Here is an 18,137-nt window from a genome sequence, read left to right as displayed (position 1 = left end):
GCAGCTGTAAGACAAAATGATATCCTGAAGCACATGACAAGATGGATGAGCCTTGAGGACATAATGCTGAGTGAAACAAGCCAGACACAAAAGGTAAATACAGTATGACTCCACTTTCATAGCCAGCATAAAGGTATAATCAGAGGCTTGTAATACAGAATATAGGGGACCCAGAGATACACAGAAGCTTGAGATGATTAGCTAATGAGGTTGAACTCCAATGTAAGGGAATAGATAGAAGTGAAGGTGGTTCACTAGTGGGTCTATAAGTAATATTACTGTATCGAAGGTGAACAAGACTGAAAGGGGTTGTACAGACCTATGTGTCCCACTGATTAACAGTAGAAAGATAAATAAGTACTTGCAAGAACTACTTCACAGGTATGATTTGTGTACAAAGAGTATGTAAGCCCAGGGCACAGGGGGAAACTGCCATTGCATACTCCGAGCTATGTTTAAAGGAAAACATCAGCATCACCACAGCAACAGCAGGGGTAAATAATGGGGAAAGGGACAAGAGTTAAGGAGAGGTTTAGATTTCCTATTTGGTGAGGATGTATTTATTGGTTATCTTTCTCTTGGGAACAATGAAATTATCTAAAATTTGGAGTGCTGATGGACTGTAGACTTTGAACATTATACATGATGCCTAATGAATACAGGGGGCTGAAGGATGCACTGACTCAAAATACATTGTTGAATGATGGCATATACATTTGATCAAATATCGCGCTGCTATAAAAAGGAATGAAGTCGTGAGGCATGCAATGATGTGAATGAACCTATGGGACATTTGGTGAGAAAAAATTAGCCAGAAATGAAAGAACAATTATTGTATGGTCTCCTTTAGAAAAGGCTGGTAATCTCTTGTAGCAGACACGTTATAGTCTGGAGTGGTAATTATTATTTCTGGATTTTGAGATGATGTTTATATATCTACAAATTGGTATTTAGAGATAAGAGTAAAGCTGAACAGAATTAAGGTAATTCTGAACACAGGGGTAAGGAAAACACTGTCCATATTTTAGAGCTGTAGCTACTCTTCGAGACCAAAGGAAGAAAGGTTTATTTTGTGTGGAACCTAAATTTTCTGTAGCACATACTCTATCACAAGCTGTCTAGATAGCCCATTTGAACAACTGAAATACAGGGAGCCCAGAATAAGAATGAGGGCCTTTGATCTTGTATAGCTTAATGTAATGCCTGGATACATCCTAGAGTATATTAAGAAGATAATCAGAAGGATCGGCAAAGGCCCTTGAGGGACAGGAGAGAAAATGTGGAACTATTAAACTTTACCATTAGGGAATCTTCTGATACTGTGCCAAACATTAGGGACACCCAAATCAATAGGCCAACCCCTTCATCTTGAGACTTGCTCTTGTGAAGCTTATGTATACAGTGAGAAGCTTAGCCTTCCTATAGGCATGCCTAAGAGTTACCTCTGTTGTTGCTCAGATGTGGCCTCACTCTCTCTAAGCCCAATTCTGCAAGTGAAGTCACTGACCTCCCCATTAGGTGGGACATGACATCCAGGGGTTAAAGTTTCCCTGGCAGCGTGGGAAATGACTCCCAGGGATGTGTCTGGCCCTGGCACTGTGGGATCAACAATTCCATCCTGACCAAAAGGGGGAAAAGAAGTGGAACTAATAAAGTATAAGTGGCAGAGAAAGTTCAAAGAGAGTCGAAAGGCTAATCTAGAGGTTGCTCTTATGCAAGGGTTAGTTAGACCTTGCTACCTATCATAACCTGCCAACTCCCAACCAGGACCATTCCAGCCAATCCTAAAGAACACCTAGGGCAATATATAAGATTCCACAAGGGTTCCACGCACTAGAGTAACTTTCCAGAAACCTTCAATCTCCAGATGGTCCAAATAAGTCCTGAAACCTAGAGGGCCCAGCCTCTCCAGACCATCAGCTAGTTCCATCTCCCTATCCCATATTACTGACAGCTCCTTCCAACATGAAAAAGTTAGAATGGCCATAGCCGAAACACCTCTAAAGAGTGGGACAGAAAGATCAAAAGTGATGGCAGAATTATGAAGAGAAGGTAGGGTTTAGCAAACAAATATGATTGCTGAATCATAAAATTGGTATTACTTTTAGTCTCCTGTATCTTAGAGTAGCTTGAAATAAAAACCTAAAACTGTGGAAATGTAACTCATACCAAACTCTGAAATCTGTTCTACAACTAATTGTTGTGCTGTGCGGGGAAATTAATTGTTTTTGTTTACATGTTATTTTTCACAAAAAAAGGGAAAAAAGCCAATTGTGATTAATAAAAAAACAATTATTCCTTCTAGCCTCCAATGTTCTGGAGCAGCTGGAAGGAAAAGTCTGAGATGATGTTATGGTAGCCCATGACAGACTTTGAGATCTGTCCTGTAACCACTTGTTAAAGAGTGCTTTGAAAACTATTGCTTCCTTCTTTCTTTGCTTTGCATATGTTATACTAAAAAAAAAATATATATATATATACATATATCAATTCCATCAGTTCCACTTCTAGACATATTCCCAAAATAATTAAAAAGATCTCAAACAGATGCTTGTAGACCAGTGTTCACAGTAGCATTATTCACAACAGCTAAAAGGTGGAAGCAGCATAAATGCCCATCAGCAAAAGAAGGGATACCTAAAATGTGGTATGTCCATACAATGGAATAAAGGAATGAGGTACATACATGCTACAACACAGCTGTACCCTGGAGACATGCTAAGTGAAAGAAACCCAACACAAAAATACTATTATGATTCCACTTGTGTGAAATATCTAGAACAAGCAAATTCATAGGGGCAGAAACTAGAAGAGAGGTTACCAAGGGCTAAGGGGTGAGGGGAATGGGGAGTTATTACTCAATGGGTACAGACTTTCTGTTGGGGGGGAATGAAAAAGTTTTGGAAACCGATAGTGGAAAAAGCTGCAGAACATCATGAATATAATTAATGCCCTTAAATTGTACATTCAAAAATGGTCAAAATATGGATGAACCTTGAGTGAAATGAGCCAGACACAAAAGGACAAATATTGTATGATCTCAAAGTTAATAATTAGAATAAGCAAATTCATAGAGCCCAAAACTAGAATATGGGGTTACCAGAGGCCACGGAAGGGGTGGGAAATGGGGAGTTAATGCTTAATGGGTACAGAACTCCCGTTGGGAGCGAAGGAAAAGTCTGGGCGAGGGATGGCTGTAAGGGTAGCACAGCCATGTGAAGGGAATTAACACTATGGAAGTCTGTATATGAAAGGTGGTTAAAAGGGGAAAATTTAGGCTGCGTATGTTACTAAAAAAAAATTCAAAAAAGAACAGCAGAATATAATAAAGCAAATTGTTATAAGAATAGAAGTACCAAAATTGGTCAAAATGAAAAATTTAATTTTTACTATAAAAAAAAAAAGCAACATGCTGTGATGGCCGGCAGTGGGCCCACGCCTGTGCAGGGACAGAGGGAAGGTGTACTGAAGCAGAAGGAATGATGGGGAGGGGGGGCAAGGATCAAATGACAGAAGTCCTTGTTTCCAGAAAGGGTTTGGTTTTGTTCTAAGAATAAGAATCTACTCGAAGACTTTCCATTTCTTCCGAAAAGAAAAAGAAAAAAAAAAAATCTCAGTAAAAATGTAGGGAGGGGCAGAGGGCTTTGTGAAGGAATCGGTAGATGGCTAGGACTCCTAAGGGTCTGGGGAAAGGGTGGAAGGGACAGGAAAAGGGAGGTCCATGGAGCTGCCTGTTTCTCCCCATGGCCCAAATCTCTGAGATGAGGGGAATCCAGTCGGGTCTGAGGCAAACCTTGAACTGCCTATGGGGTTTCCCAGGCTGTTCTCCTCAGCTGGCAGGCCCTCATTCCCCTCCTCCCCCACAGCAGAACCAAAGGTGCCCTAAATTCTGTACACACCTGATAAACCAGGGCTTCTTTTCCCTGCTCCTGCTGGAAGCTACCTCTGTACCGACTTTCAAGCTTAGTCAAAGTCTCAGTCTAAAAGCTTAGTTGAAACCAAGAGCCTTGAGTCTTAAGATATTGCCAGTCTCCTATGAAACTTATCCCTGCAAAGGATAGGCTAAGCCTACTTAAAATTAGGCCTAAGAGTCTCCCCCAGAGAACCTCTTTTGTTGCTCAGATGTGGCCTCTCTCTAAGCCAACTTGGCAAGTGAACTCACTGCCCTCCCCACTACATGAGACATGACCCCCAGGGGTGTAGACCTCCCTGGCAAAGTGGGACAGAAATCCTAGAATGAATGGGACTCAGCATCAAGGGACTGAGAAAACCTTCTCAACCAAAACGGAGAAGAGAGAAATGAGACAAAATAAAGTGTCAGTCGGTGCGAGATTTCAAAGACTCGAGAGGTTATCCTGCAGGTTATTTTTACACGTTACATGGCTATCACCTGCTTAGTTTATGGTATATTGGAGTGGCTGGAGGGAAGTACCTGAAACCGTACAGCTGTGTTCCAGCAGCCTTGTTTCTTGAATTTGACTGTATAATGATATAGCTTTTGCAATGTGACTGTGTGATTGTGAAAACCTTAAGTCTGATGCTCCTTTTAACTAGGGTATGGACAGAGAAGTAAAAAAACAGGATAAAAATAGGGGAAACAAAGATTGAAATAAATTGGGTATATGGAAATACTTGTGGTCAATGAGAGGGAGGGGTGAGGGATATGATAACGTATGAGTTTTTTTTATTTCTTTTGCTGGAGTGATGCCAATGTTCAAAAAAAACGATCATGGTGATGAATACACAACTCTGTGATGATACTGTGAGACATCAATTGCATACCATGTATGGAATGTTTGTATGTTAAGAATGTTTCTATGTTGTTTTATCAATAAAAATATTAAATAAAAAAAAGAAATTGACAGTCATCCACTGTTCCCAGTGAGTCGGGGTCCTGCCTGACTCCTCGGCACTCCCACCATTCCTTTCATAGTGAGCATTTTTGGATACCCTCTGGTTTTCATCCTGATTCTTCTGTAGACCACACCTTGTCCACAGAGGATTCCAGGCAGCTGGCTTTCCAGCAGGGTCAGAAGACTGGCCGCCTGGCCCCTGCACAGGTGTTCGCACACACACCCCAGTCTAGCCCTCAGCTTTCCTCTCCTACCCATCAGGGCTCGGCACAGGCCCCAAGGGAGGCACTGGCCAGCACTCAGCTTTCAAGAGATGACTGGCAAATGGTACCTCCCAGGGATCAGCTGGGTGGTCAGTGGTGCTGGGAGGGCTTGTGGTGACAGGGTGCTTTTCCACAGAGGCAGAGGGGTGGGCAGGGAATCAGCATAGGGAGCACAAAAAACATTTCGCAATCAGCTCTCTGGGGGCGAAGAAGGAAAGTGGCCAGCATGTGTGGTCTCCCACCTGCCAGCAGGTCCTGGTGCTGCCTCTCCCAGCCCTCCCAGCCCTTGGGGGAACAGGGGAGCCTCAGGAGGGCCAGGGCGGTGAGTGGGGTTGCTGGCTGGCCGGGGAGGCCGACTCTCCCCTTTGCGGACCCTAGATCTGGGCTTGGGGAGCTCATGATGTCCACTGCGAGGGGAAAAAGTCCTTTAGGGGTCAAGGCCAGCAGTGGCCAGGCTGGGAACTTGCCATCCTCCAGCAGCGGGTTCCTGCCCCAAATGGCCGTGTGGGATGGAGTGCCATCTGGGTCAGGGGTCTCAGGGGTGCCTTCAATAACAGAGGGATTCTGAGGGCCACCCCCATGTCTGAGTCTCCAACCCCAGCCCCCGGCTGAAGCCCTTCATTTCTTTATCCCACGAGGGGGAGGCAGCTGTCATCCCACCATAGGCAAGTTCCCCACTCTCTCCTCACACCTTTCATGTCTTCAGAGCAAGCACAGACTGCACCCACCCCCACCCCACCCCACCCCCATCCCCGCCAGAGCCCCCAGTGCCTTCTGTTTCATTTACCATTTCTATAGCCCACACCTGGGACAGTTTACATTTTAACTTGAGATTTGTCTTCATGATGACATTTCTCAGGACTGGGATTAAAAAAGGGAAAATACTCTAGTGCCAAAGAAAATAAATAAGTGCTGAAAGGATCCAGCAAGGATGGGGAGTTTAATTGCAGCCACGGCTGCCGGGCGGCCCCTGCCCTGCAATGCCATCGACCCGCATCCACAGCTACGTGAGGCATCTCCAACCCTACCCGGGACTCTGGGAACAAGCTGGCTCTTAGAAGTGGAGATACGGGAGCTTCTGGCTCCGCGGACGGGGCTCTGGCTGCAGCGGCCCAGCGCTGGCCCCCGGAGACCTCACTTCCCGGGCTACTGAAGCCCATCTTCTTTCTCTGCTGAGAGCCATGATCCTCTTTGAGGGGAGAGCCCAGCTCACATCCGATACTCTTCCCAGCCCTGGAATCCTGCCCTCGCCCTCCCTCGGGAAGCATGGGGCTGGTCCTGTGCATTTGCCATCTGTGAGATGGACCGTTTCTCAGAATCCACACTCTGCCTGACCTGCTGTTGAGTCTGCGCATTGCCAGCATCCTACCTCCCCCGATGTGGAGCTCCAGCGTGGCTTCTGAAAGGCTCATCTGAGTGCAGTGGGGCTTCTTGATCGCCGGTCCTGCTCCCTCCGGGTCCAGCAGCTCTCAGGTTGGCCCGAGTCTCCCCACAGGTTGGAGTACAGGCAATGAATGCATCCTCAGAGGGTAGCAGGGCACTGCTCCTCTCCCAGCATGTCCTTGATGGTCCAAGGCTCCTCTTGTCCCCATAACCTCCTTGAAGCCCAGTGTGTCCCTGAGACGAAGTTATCAGTAACCATCTGTAAGTGGAGGTGTGGTGTGAAACTCCCAGGAAGGCTGCCAACGGAAGCTGGTTTAGATGGGAACAGGCATTGCCTCTTTCTTTCTGCTTTCTGGCATGCAGGTGATGGCTGCTATATTGGCTATCTTGAGGACAGAAGTCACACAATAGGATAGTGGTGCAGGAACACAGAAGAAGCTGGGTTCCTGAGGTCCATAACAAGAGCCCTGGGCTGCCTACCTGTGGATTTCTTTGACATGATGGGGTAGGGGGGACATCTTGCTTGAATGACTGTTATTTTACGTATTTTATAGAGCCAACACTGATTCTACTGATACGCTGAAGTTTGCTGGTTTGGGCTTTGCTTATCTACCCTAGAGAATATTCTTAATCAGGTATATACAAGACGAATACAGCTGCATAAGAACCTGAGAATTAAGGGGAAAAGGTAGAAAGAACAAGCACATAACTGAAGTAGGCACCAAACTTTAGGCCAGAGAGACCAAATCAATGAAGATATGAAATATAGAGAAAATGTCTATGATTTTTGGAGCCCTACACATTTCCAGCTTGAATGTCACTTATACCGCATACTACAAAATTGATTTTGGTGCTGGGACCACTTGATATCCACATAAAAGATAACAGATGGTGTATTCCATTCTTATCAATACATGAAAACTACCTCAATATCATACTTAGGCTAAATGTTAAAAATGGAGGTGGGTATATGGGAACTCTATTTTCTGTATGATCTTTCTGCAAACCTATAATTTGTCGTATAATTTTAAAAAAAGCTTCAGGATTGCAGGGGGAAAGAAGAAGAAGAAAACCTACTCAAAATGGATCCTAGACCTGAAACTACAAAACGCTTACAAGAAAAAGAGGTGTAAATCTTTGTGCCCTTGGGTTAGGTAATGGCTTCTCAGATATGATACCAGAAGCAGAAGTAACTGAAGAAAAAAAACAGAAAAACTGGACTTCATTAAAATTAAAAAGGTTTGTGCTTCAAAGTACACCATCAAGAAAACCAAGAGACATACCGTGTTCATGGATTGGAAGACTAAATATAGTTAAGATGTCAATTCTACCTAAATTGATTTACAGATTCAATGCAATACCAATCAAAATCCCAACAACTTACTTTTCTTTTTTTTTTTTTCAGATTCACAAATACGGATATATTCTGAACATTCTAGTAATTGAATTAAAGACAAACAGAACCGTTGTCGTCTTATTCATGTAATTCCATCTCAATGTATAATTCTATATGAATAACATCACAGATAATACATGTGAAGCCAAGCACCACAGGACACAGCAGAAAATCCTTTATTTCATTCACTTCCTTACAAGGTGGAATTTCAACCTGTCAGGGTTGCTTCTACGGGTTTATTCTATGTCCTGGAACATCACCTTGACCTTATTCCACTGTAAGCTGTCCTGGGGCAGGTCCAGGGGTTGTGGGTTCGCTGGGACCAGGTGGGGCATGTTCCAGGACCCCACCAGACTCTTGTTTCCATCGGATCCCACAGCCTCATTCCACTTGATGATCAGCAGGGAAATAGATTGTGTTTACTCTTTCAGAAATCAGATTTACCTCATTTACATGTCAAGAAAATTTTCTCCCCTGGCCATTAGAGAAATGCAAATCAAAACCACAATGAGATATCATCTCACACCCACCAGAATGGCCATTATCAACAAAACAGAAAATGACAAGTGCTGGAGAGGATGCGGAGAAAGAGGCACACTTATCCACTGTTGGTGGGAATGTCAAAGGGTGCAACCACTGTGGAAGGCAGTTTGGCGGTTCCTCAAAAAGCTGAATATAGAATTGCCATACGACCCAGCAATACCATTGCTAGGTATCTACTCAAAGGACTTAAGGGCAAAGACACAAACGGACATTTGCACACCAATGTTTATAGCAGCATTATTTACAATTGCAAAGAGATGGAAACAGCCAAAATCTCCATCAACAGAAGAGTGGCTAAACAAACTGTGGTATATACATACGAGGGAATATTATGCAGCTTTAAGACAAGATAAACTTATGAACCATGTAATAACATGGATGGACCTAGAGAATATTATGCTGAGTGAATCCAGCCAAAAACTAAAGGACAAATACTGTATGGTCCCACTGATGTGAACGGACATTCGAGAATAAACTTGAAATATGTCATTGGTAACAGAGTTCAGCAGGAGTTAGAAACAGGGTAAGACAATGGGTAATTGAAGCTGAAGGGATACAGACTGTGCAACAGGACTAGATACAAAAACTCAAAAAGGGACAGCACAATAATACCTAATTGTAAAGTAATCATGTTAAAACACTGAATGAAGCTGCATCTGAGCTATAGGTTTTTGTTTTGTTTTGTTTTGTTTTGTTTTGATTTTACGATTATTACTTTTATTTTTTTCTCTATATTAACATTCTATATCTTTTTCGGTTATGTTGCTAGTTCTTCTAAACCAATGCATATGTACTAAGAAATGATGATCATGCATCTATGTGATGATGTTAAGAATTAATGATTGCATGTGTAGAATGGTATGATCTCTAAATGTTGGGTTAATTTCTTTTTTTCCGTTAATTAAAAAAAAAAAAAAGAGAGAGAAGGGATAATTGGAGATGAAGGGATACAGACTGTACAACGGGACTGGATATAAAAACTCAGAAATGGACAGCACAATACTACCCAATTGTAATGCAATTATGTTAAAACACTGAATGAAGCTGCATGTGAGGTATAGGTTTTTCGTTTTTGTTTTTTTTGTTTTTTTTGTTTTAATTCTTATTCTGTTGTCTTTTTATTTCTTTTTCTAAATTGATGCAAATGTACTAAGAAATGATGAATATGCAACTATGTGATGTTATTAAGAATTACTGATTGTACATGTAGATTGGAATGATTTCTAATTGTTTTGTTAATTCTTTTTTTAATTAATAAAAAAAAAAAAAAGAAAATTTTCTCAAGTATATTTAAAGTGTTTACTATTTTCCTCTGGTTCGTGAAATGTCTGACATTCATTTCTTCCCTACCTAAAATTCCTTTCTTATTCACATTATCTTTCTCAATTGCTTCTTCTTGTAAAAAACAAAAGTTTGGATTCATTCTGCATATTAGCGGTTCTGTACAGAAAAACACATAGAGGTTTTATGTTCCATTCACAAAAACAGTTCAGGTACAAATTCAAGAAGAAAGAATGTGAATTACTGGACCTGCTTTGAAATAACTCTACCTAGATTAAACCAGGGTAGCTAAACCAGACTTTTCCCTCACCGACTGTTTAACAGTGACCAACGGAAAAACATTTTCAACCAACAACTTACTTTTCAGAAATAGAAAAACCAGTAAGGAAATTTATCTGGAAGGGCAGGGTGTCCCGAATAGCTAAAAGTATTCTGAGGAAAAAAAACGAAGTAGGAGGTCTCATGCTGCCTGACTTTAAGGCATATTATGAAGCTACAGTGGTCAAAATAGGATGGTACTGGCATAAACATAGATATATTGACCAATGGAATCAAATAGAGTGCTCAGATATAGACCCTCTCATCTATGGACATTTGATCTTTGATAAGGCAGTCAAGCCAACTCACCTGGGGCAGAACAGTCTCTTCAATAAATGGTGCCTAGAGAACTGGATATCCACATGCAAAAGAATGAAAGAACACCCGTATCTCACACCCTATACAAAAGTTAACTCAAAATGGATCAAAGATCTAAACATTAGGTCTAAGACCATAAAACAGTTAGAGGAAAATGTAGGGAGATATCTTATAAATCTTATAATTGGAGGCGGTTTTATGGACCTTACACCCAAAGCAAGAGCATTGAAGAAATAAATAAATAAATGGGAGCTCCTCAAAATTAAACACTTTTGTGCATCGAAGAACTTCATCAAGAAAGTAAGAAGACAGCCTAGGAGGGACTTCCGGAGAAGATGGCGGCTTAGTAAGATGCGTGGGTCTTAGTTCCTCCTCCAGAACAGCAACTAAAGAAACAGAAACAATACGAAACAGCTCCCGGAGCCACGACAAAGACCAAAAAGACAGCGTACTCCATTCTGGAACGGCTGAACGGGCAGGGAGAATCCGCTGTGGTGAGATACCCGAGAGGCGCGCGTTCTCCCGGCCGGGGCGGCTGGCGACTGGGGTCCCCTCCACGCACATGGCTCCCCGCTCTGACTGGGAACGTTGGATAGCGGGGCCCTCCCGCCACGCTTGGCGTCTCGGGCCAGCTGGGCAATTTGGACCGGCACTCCCCCAAGCCGCGGCGGCCGGCGACCCACCCTCCACGCGCGATTTCCCGGGCCGACTGCGAGATTCGGATTGGCAAGTTAAAGGAGCCACAGCATCTTTTACTGGTGGGACCCGCAGACAGATGAGCACCACGAGCGCCACCTACTGGGCAGGAAAAGAAAAACAGAGCCCAGAGATTTCACAGAAAAACCTTTCAACCAGCCGGGTCCCACACCCAGGGAAATCTGATCAAATGCCCAGACACCAGCAGAAAATAATGGATGACGCTCGGAAAATTGAAGATATGGCCCAGTCAAAGGAACAAACCAATAGTTCAAATGAGATACAGGAGCTCAGACAACTAATGCTGAATATACAAACAGAAATGGAAAAACTCTTCAAAAACCAAATCAATAAATTGAGGGAGGACATGAAGAAGACATGGGCTGAACAAAAAGAAGAAATAGAAAATCTGAAAAAACAAATCACAGAACTTACGGGAGTGAAGGACAAAGAAGAAAAAATGGAAAAAACAATGGATACCTACAATGGTAGATCTAAAGAGACAGAAGCTACAATTAGTGAACTGGAGGATGGAACATCTGAATTCCAAAAAGAAACAGAAACTATAGGGAAAAGAATGGAAAAACTTGAGCAGGGGATCAGGGAACTGAATGACAATATGAAGCGCACAAATATACGTGTTGTGGGTGTTCCAGAAGGAGAAGAGAAGGGAAAAGGAGGAGAAAAACTAATGGAAGAAATTATCACTGAAAATTTCCCAACTCTTATGAAAGACCTAAAATTGCAGATCCAAGAAGTGCAGCGCACCCCAAAGAGATTAGACCCAAATAGGCATTCTCCAAGACACTTACTAGTTAGAATGTCAGAGGTCAAAGAGAAAGAGAGGATCTTGAAAGCAGCAAGAGAAAAACAATCCATCACATACAAGGGAAACCCAATAAGACTATGTGTAGATTTCTCAGCAGAAACCATGGAAGCTAGAAGACAGTGGGATGATATATTTAAATTACTACAAGAGAAAAACTGCCAACCAAGACTTCTATATCCAGCAAAATTGTCCTTCAAAAATGAAGGAGAAATTAAAACATTTATAGACAAAAAAATCACTGAGAGAATTTGTGACCAAGAGACAAGTTCTGCAAGAAATACTAAAGGGAGCACTAGAGTCAGATACAAAAAGACAGAAGAGAGAGGTATGGAGTAAGTGTAGAAAGAAGGAAAATCAGATATGATATATATAATACAAAAGCCAAAATGGTAGTGGAAAATATTATCCAAACAGTAATAACACTAAAAGTTAATGGACTGAATTTCCCAATCAAAAGACATAGACTGGCAGAATGGATTACGACCCAGCAATACCACTGCTAGGTATCTACTCAAAGGACTTAAGGGCAAAGACCCAAACGGACATTTGCACACCAGTGTTTATAGCAGCATTATCTACAATTGCAAAGAGATGGAAACAGCCAAAATGTCCATCAACAGATGAGTGGCTAAACAAACTGTGGCGTATACCTACGATGGAATATTATGCAGCTTTAAGACAGACTAAACTTATGAAGCATGTAATAACATGGATGGACCTAGAGAACATTATGCTGAGTGAGTCTAGCCAAAAACTAAAGGACAAATACTGTATGGTCCCACTGATGTGAACCGACATTTGAGAATCAGCTTGGAATATATCATTAGTAACAGAGACCAGCAGGAGTTAGAAACAGGGTAAGATAATGGGTAATTGGAGCTGAAGGGATACAGACTGTGCAACAGGACTAGATACAAAAACTCAAAAATGGACAGCACAATAATACCTAAGTGTAATATAACTATGTTGGAACACTGAATGAAGCTAGACCTGAAATATAGTTTTTTGTTTGTTTGTTTGTATCTTTTGTTTTTGTTTTTTCTTTTTCCTTTTTATATATATATATTTTTTATTAGTATTATTATTTTAATTCTCTTCTTTATATTAACGTTCTATATCTTTTTCTGCTGTTTTGCTAGTTCTTTTCCTAAATCGATGCAAATGTACTAAGAAATGATGATCATACATCTATGTGATGATACTAAGAATTACTGAGTGCATGTGTAAAATGGAATGATTTCTAAATGTTGTGTTAATTTCTTTTCTTTTTTTTTGATTAATAAAAAAAAATTTTAAAAAAAAAAAAAGAAGACAGCCTACACAATGGGAGACAATATTTGGAAACGACATATCAGATAAAGGTCTACTATCCAGAATTTATAAAGAGATTGTTCAACTCGACAACAAAAAGACAGCCAATCCAATTACAAAATGGGAAAAAGACTTGAACAGACACTTTTCAGAAGAGGAAATACATTAAATGGCCAAAAGGCACACGAAAGGATGGTCAACTTCCTTGGCCATTAGAGAAATGCAAATGAAAACCACAATGAGATATCATCTCACACCCACCAGAATGGCCATTATCAACAAAACAGAAAATGACAAGTGCTGGAGAGGATGTGGAGAAAGAGGCAAGGTTATCTACTGTTGGTGGGAATGTAAAAGGGTAGAAATGCTGTGGAAGGCAGTCTGGCGGTTCCTCAGGAAACTATGTATAGAATTGCCATGTAATCCAGGAATACCATTGCTAGGTATCTACTCAGATGATATGACAAGGACATAAACGGACATTTGCACACCAATGTCTATAGCAGCATTATTTACAATTGCAAAGAGATGGAAACAGCCAAAATGTCCATCAACAGACGAGTGGCTAAACAAACTGTGGTATATACATACAATGGAATATTATGCAGCTCTAAGACAGAATAAAGTTATGAAGTATGTAACAAAACGGATCGACCTTGAGGACATTATGCTGAGTGAGATTAGCCAAAAACAAAAGGACAAATACCATATGGTCTCACTGAACTGAACTGACATTAGTGAATAAACTTGGAATATTTTGTTGGTAACAGAGACCACCAGGAGATAGAAATAGGGTAAGATATTGGGTAATTGGAGCTGAAGGGATACAGATTGTGCAACAGGACTGACTATAAAAACTCAGAAATGGACAGCACAATACTACGTAACTGTAATGCAATTATGTTAAAACACTGAATGAAGCTGCATGTGAGAATGATAGAGGAAGGAGGGCTGGGACATAAATGAAATCAGAAAGAAAGATAGATGTTAAAGGTTGAGATGGTATAATCTAGGAATGCCTAGAGTGTATAATAATAGTGACTAAATGTACAAATTTTAAAAACGTTTTTGCATGAGGAAGAATAAAGGAATGTCATTACTGGAAAAAAAAAAAAAAAGAAAGAAAGCCAAGAGACAGCCCAGAGGATGGGAGAAAATAATCGCAAATTGTATATCTGATGATGGATGTGTTAGTTTGAAACTTACATATCCCAGAAAAGCCAGTTTCCTCTAATCCTGATTCAATATTGTAGCTTGGAACTCTTGATTAGATTGTTTCCATGGAGAAGTTACATAGCCAGTTGTGGTTATGATCTTTTAATTCTGATCAAGATGTGACTCTGCCTATTTAAGGAGGGCCTTGATTAGTTTACTGGAGTCCTTTAAAAAGGGAAACATTTTGGAGTCACTTCAGAGCTGACAGAGATGCAGACATCTGGAAATGTTTGGAGTGCTGACAGAGAGAGCACATGCCTAGAGGTGGACGTTTGGAGACAAAGACTCCAGCAGACGTTGCCATGTGCCATCCCATGAGATGCTAAGCAAACCAGAACCCTGATCAGTGTCCTGGGGGGGCTAAGGGAAAGCCCACAGATGCTCAGAGAGGAGAGCCCTGGCATCAGAAGTTGGAAGCGATAGAACTGGGAACAAGGACCAGCAGACGCCCGCCATGTGCCTTTTCATGGAACAGACTTCGGCCTTTCTTGGGTCAAGGTATCTTTCTCTGGATGCCTTGGTTTGGACATTTTTATGGCCGCCTTAGAACTGTAAACTTATAACTTAATAAATTCCCTTTATAAAAGCCAACCCATTTCGGGTATATTCCATTTCTGGCAGCATTAACAAACTGTAACAATGGACTTGCATGGACAATATATAAAAACTCTTCTTACCTTCAATAATAAAAAGATAATCCAATTTTAAAGTGGGCAAAGTGAATAGGCATTTCTCTGTAGAAGATACACAAATGGCAATAAAAACACTAAAAATGCTCAACCTCATTAATCATAATGGAAATGCATTTCAAATCCACAATGAGATTGCACTTCAACAAACACTAGGATGGCTATCATAAAAGGCACTGACAATAATAACAGTGGTTGGCAAGCATGTGGAGAAACGGGAACCCTTACTGGCAGGAAAGTAAAATAGTACAGGCTCTTCAAAAAACAGTCTGGCAGTTACTCAAAAGGTTAATCATGGCCCAGCATTTCCATTTGTAGAGAAATGAAAATGTATATCGACACAAAAATGTGTACACAGATGTTCACAGCAGCATTATTCCTAAGAAAATAATTCCTAATAAATAAAACAAAACGTTATTCCTAATCAATAAAACAACCCAAATGCCCATCAATGGATGAATGGATAAACCAATGCAATGGCATATTCTTCAGTCATAAAAGGGAATGAAGTAGTGGCACCTGCTTACAAAATGGGAGAACTTTGAAAATATGATGCTAAGTGAAAGAAGCCAGAGGCCAAAGGACAACTATTGTGTGATCTCACTTACATGAAAGATCCAGGATAGGAAACTCCATAGTAATAGAACTCTGATTGGCAGCTGCACAAGAGTAGAGAAGGTGGCAAGAGAGAATGGGGAGTGCTTAATACGTTTGGGGTTTCTTTTTGGGATAAAGAGAACGTTTAGCAACTAGACAGAGGTGCCAGTTGCCCCGTGCTTGTGAATGTACTAAATGCCGTTGAACTATTTGCTTTCAAATGGTTAATTTTGTGATGTGAATTTCACCACTATTTGAAATAAGCTGCCTAAATGTTGCTCAGCATATGGGCGGGCAGGCAGGTTTGGGCTTTTTCTGCAACACTGACAAAAACCTTTCTATGCTCAATGGTACCTCCAAACTTCTCTCCTGAAATAAAACCAAGGCAGAAATCCTGGCTCATTTTTCTCAGTGGATACCTCAGTCCTGTGGATCTCCGGATGACCAGGTAGACGTCCACCGCATAGCAGAACAGCCACCAGAAGCAAGCACTGTACAGCAGCTGGATCCACATCTGCGGCCAGGAAGAGCCTGGTGTCAGTGCTTCCAGGGTCCCAGCCCACCCAGGAGATGAGGGCGCAGAGACCCGCTTCCTCTGACGTCAAGAAAGCAGCACATGAAAGCACTTGGGGACATGTGGATTCAGCCTTGCAAACCAAATGATGGCATTTTGCCAGGGATGTGGGTGTGTGGGTGTGTTTCCTTCGTCTGCCCACCTGGACTTGACTACAGCAGTCTGCCTTCTTGTGTACTTGTAGGCAATGTAGTAAAGGGCTAAGATGAGCACCTCTCGTTGTCACGAGGAATTAGAAAACCTTTTTTCTTAGAACTAATGAGTATGGGCAAGGAAAAGCAGGAAAGACATTTTGAGTAAAAGAGGAAGGAGAAGGCTGAGGATATGAGAAGCAGCACAAAGTGCATACCCTCACTGTGGCTGTCTGAGACAGATGTTTGATCTGGGTGCAGTTAGAAAGCAAGAGAGGCAAGAGAGGATAGGGAGCGAGAGACGACAGAACAGTGAAACCAACCCAGCAGTAGGATACTTTTAGACCAGTCACTTGAGCAGGAGCTTAGCAGACAGAGCATTAAATATATTTCACTGTACAAAATATATCCAGTAGAGCTAGAACATTCATTCTTTTTTTTTTGCCCAGGTGGTTTTGATTGTGGTTTCATTTAAGGTAAGGGTGTGCCTGTGTGAGCCTAAGCAGAGAGAGGAGCAATAAATGTTGAAACAGTGCTTCTCAAACTTGGGTAGGCATCAAAAACCACTAAGGATTTGTTCCAGCACAGGTGGCCAGGCTCCAGTCAGCCAAGGTCCTGATTCGGTCAGGCTGGGGTAGGGCCTGAGAAGTCACATCCCTAACAAGCGCCTAGGTGATGCTACAGCAGGTCTGGACAGAGACCCAGTCAGGGAGGAGAGGGTGGATAAAAGGACGTGTACTTACCGCACTCCCCACGCAGAAAGCAGAAGGCCAGATATCTGTTCCATTCACGTCTGGGATGTCTTCGACAAAATCTGGGAATCCTAACCACACTGTAGAGCGCACTAAGATACCTAAGGGAGAATCAGATATTGCTTTGTCACCGATCCTAATTCAGATCTAAAACCGACTTGTTCCTTTGTAAAGCCAGGTGATAGGTTAGACAGGTGGATGACAGATACATAGAAAGACAGGTGATAGGTGGATAGACGGATAAATAGGCAGAGACAGAAAGAGAAGGGAAGAAAGAAAAGAAAGGGAAGTAATCTATTTCTCAGCTGCACTCTAAGTTTCTATGTTAATTATCCTTAACACGAAAAAAAATTAAGAAAGCACAGTTATAAAGTTTAAATATATAGTTGCTTCATCCTTTAAAAAATACATTTAATTGAAAAAACAGAAAATAGATGGCAGGCTTTATATTAATGATCAACTTTCTGAAATTGACCACCTCACTTAACGTGGTCATATAAGTGAAAACCACTGTTTCTAAGAAGGACACATGGGGTAGTAAGTTAAAGGAACACATTATATACAACTTACTCTCAAATGATTGTAGATAATACGTAGAAAGATAGGAAGAGCAAGAAAAAGAAAGAAAAGAATAAAAAGAGAGATACATAAGAGATACATAGAAAGAAAGAAAGAGAAAGAATGAAAGAAAAAGATAGAGAAAGAAAGAACAAATGTGCCAACATGTTGAAAGTTGGCAAATTGGGGTGTCTGGGTAGGGGGTCTAATTACAGTTGTCTATTGTTTTCATATTATTTTTGCAATTTGTGTGTTTTAAATTATCCAAAACAAAAAGTATAAAAATACATTAAAAGTTCCACAAATTAGCTCTCAACAATTTTTGTTATTGATCACTTGCCAGTTTTACTTGTTATTAGACCAAAATACCAAACTTTTCTCAAATTAGAGCCTACCGCCATGGTATGCATTCCTGTTCTTTCTTTGAGAG

General features: G+C 41.4%; 1 protein-coding gene across 3 annotated transcripts in view; it reads right to left on the bottom strand.

The window, feature by feature from the left end:
- The window catches only part of GPR143 (G protein-coupled receptor 143), a 112,199-nt gene that overhangs the window by 57,630 nt on the left and 36,432 nt on the right, over positions 1–18,137 (bottom strand). For 2 of the 3 annotated variants that reach the window (XM_077145409.1, XM_077145410.1), the window contains exons 3-5: positions 17,141–17,250; positions 16,112–16,206; positions 6,486–6,733 (exon numbers count right to left, since the gene is read on the bottom strand). In XM_077145409.1, coding sequence (XP_077001524.1) covers positions 6,486–6,733; positions 16,112–16,206; positions 17,141–17,250 — 453 coding nt within the window. The remainder of the gene's footprint in view (positions 1–6,485; positions 6,734–16,111; positions 16,207–17,140; positions 17,251–18,137) is intronic. The other variant, XM_077145411.1, reaches the window with a different exon arrangement.

Source organism: Tamandua tetradactyla, chromosome X (genome assembly GCF_023851605.1).
Source record: "Tamandua tetradactyla isolate mTamTet1 chromosome X, mTamTet1.pri, whole genome shotgun sequence".
NCBI lineage: Eukaryota > Metazoa > Chordata > Mammalia > Pilosa > Myrmecophagidae > Tamandua > Tamandua tetradactyla.
This window is presented reverse-complemented; position numbering and strand designations above follow the sequence as displayed.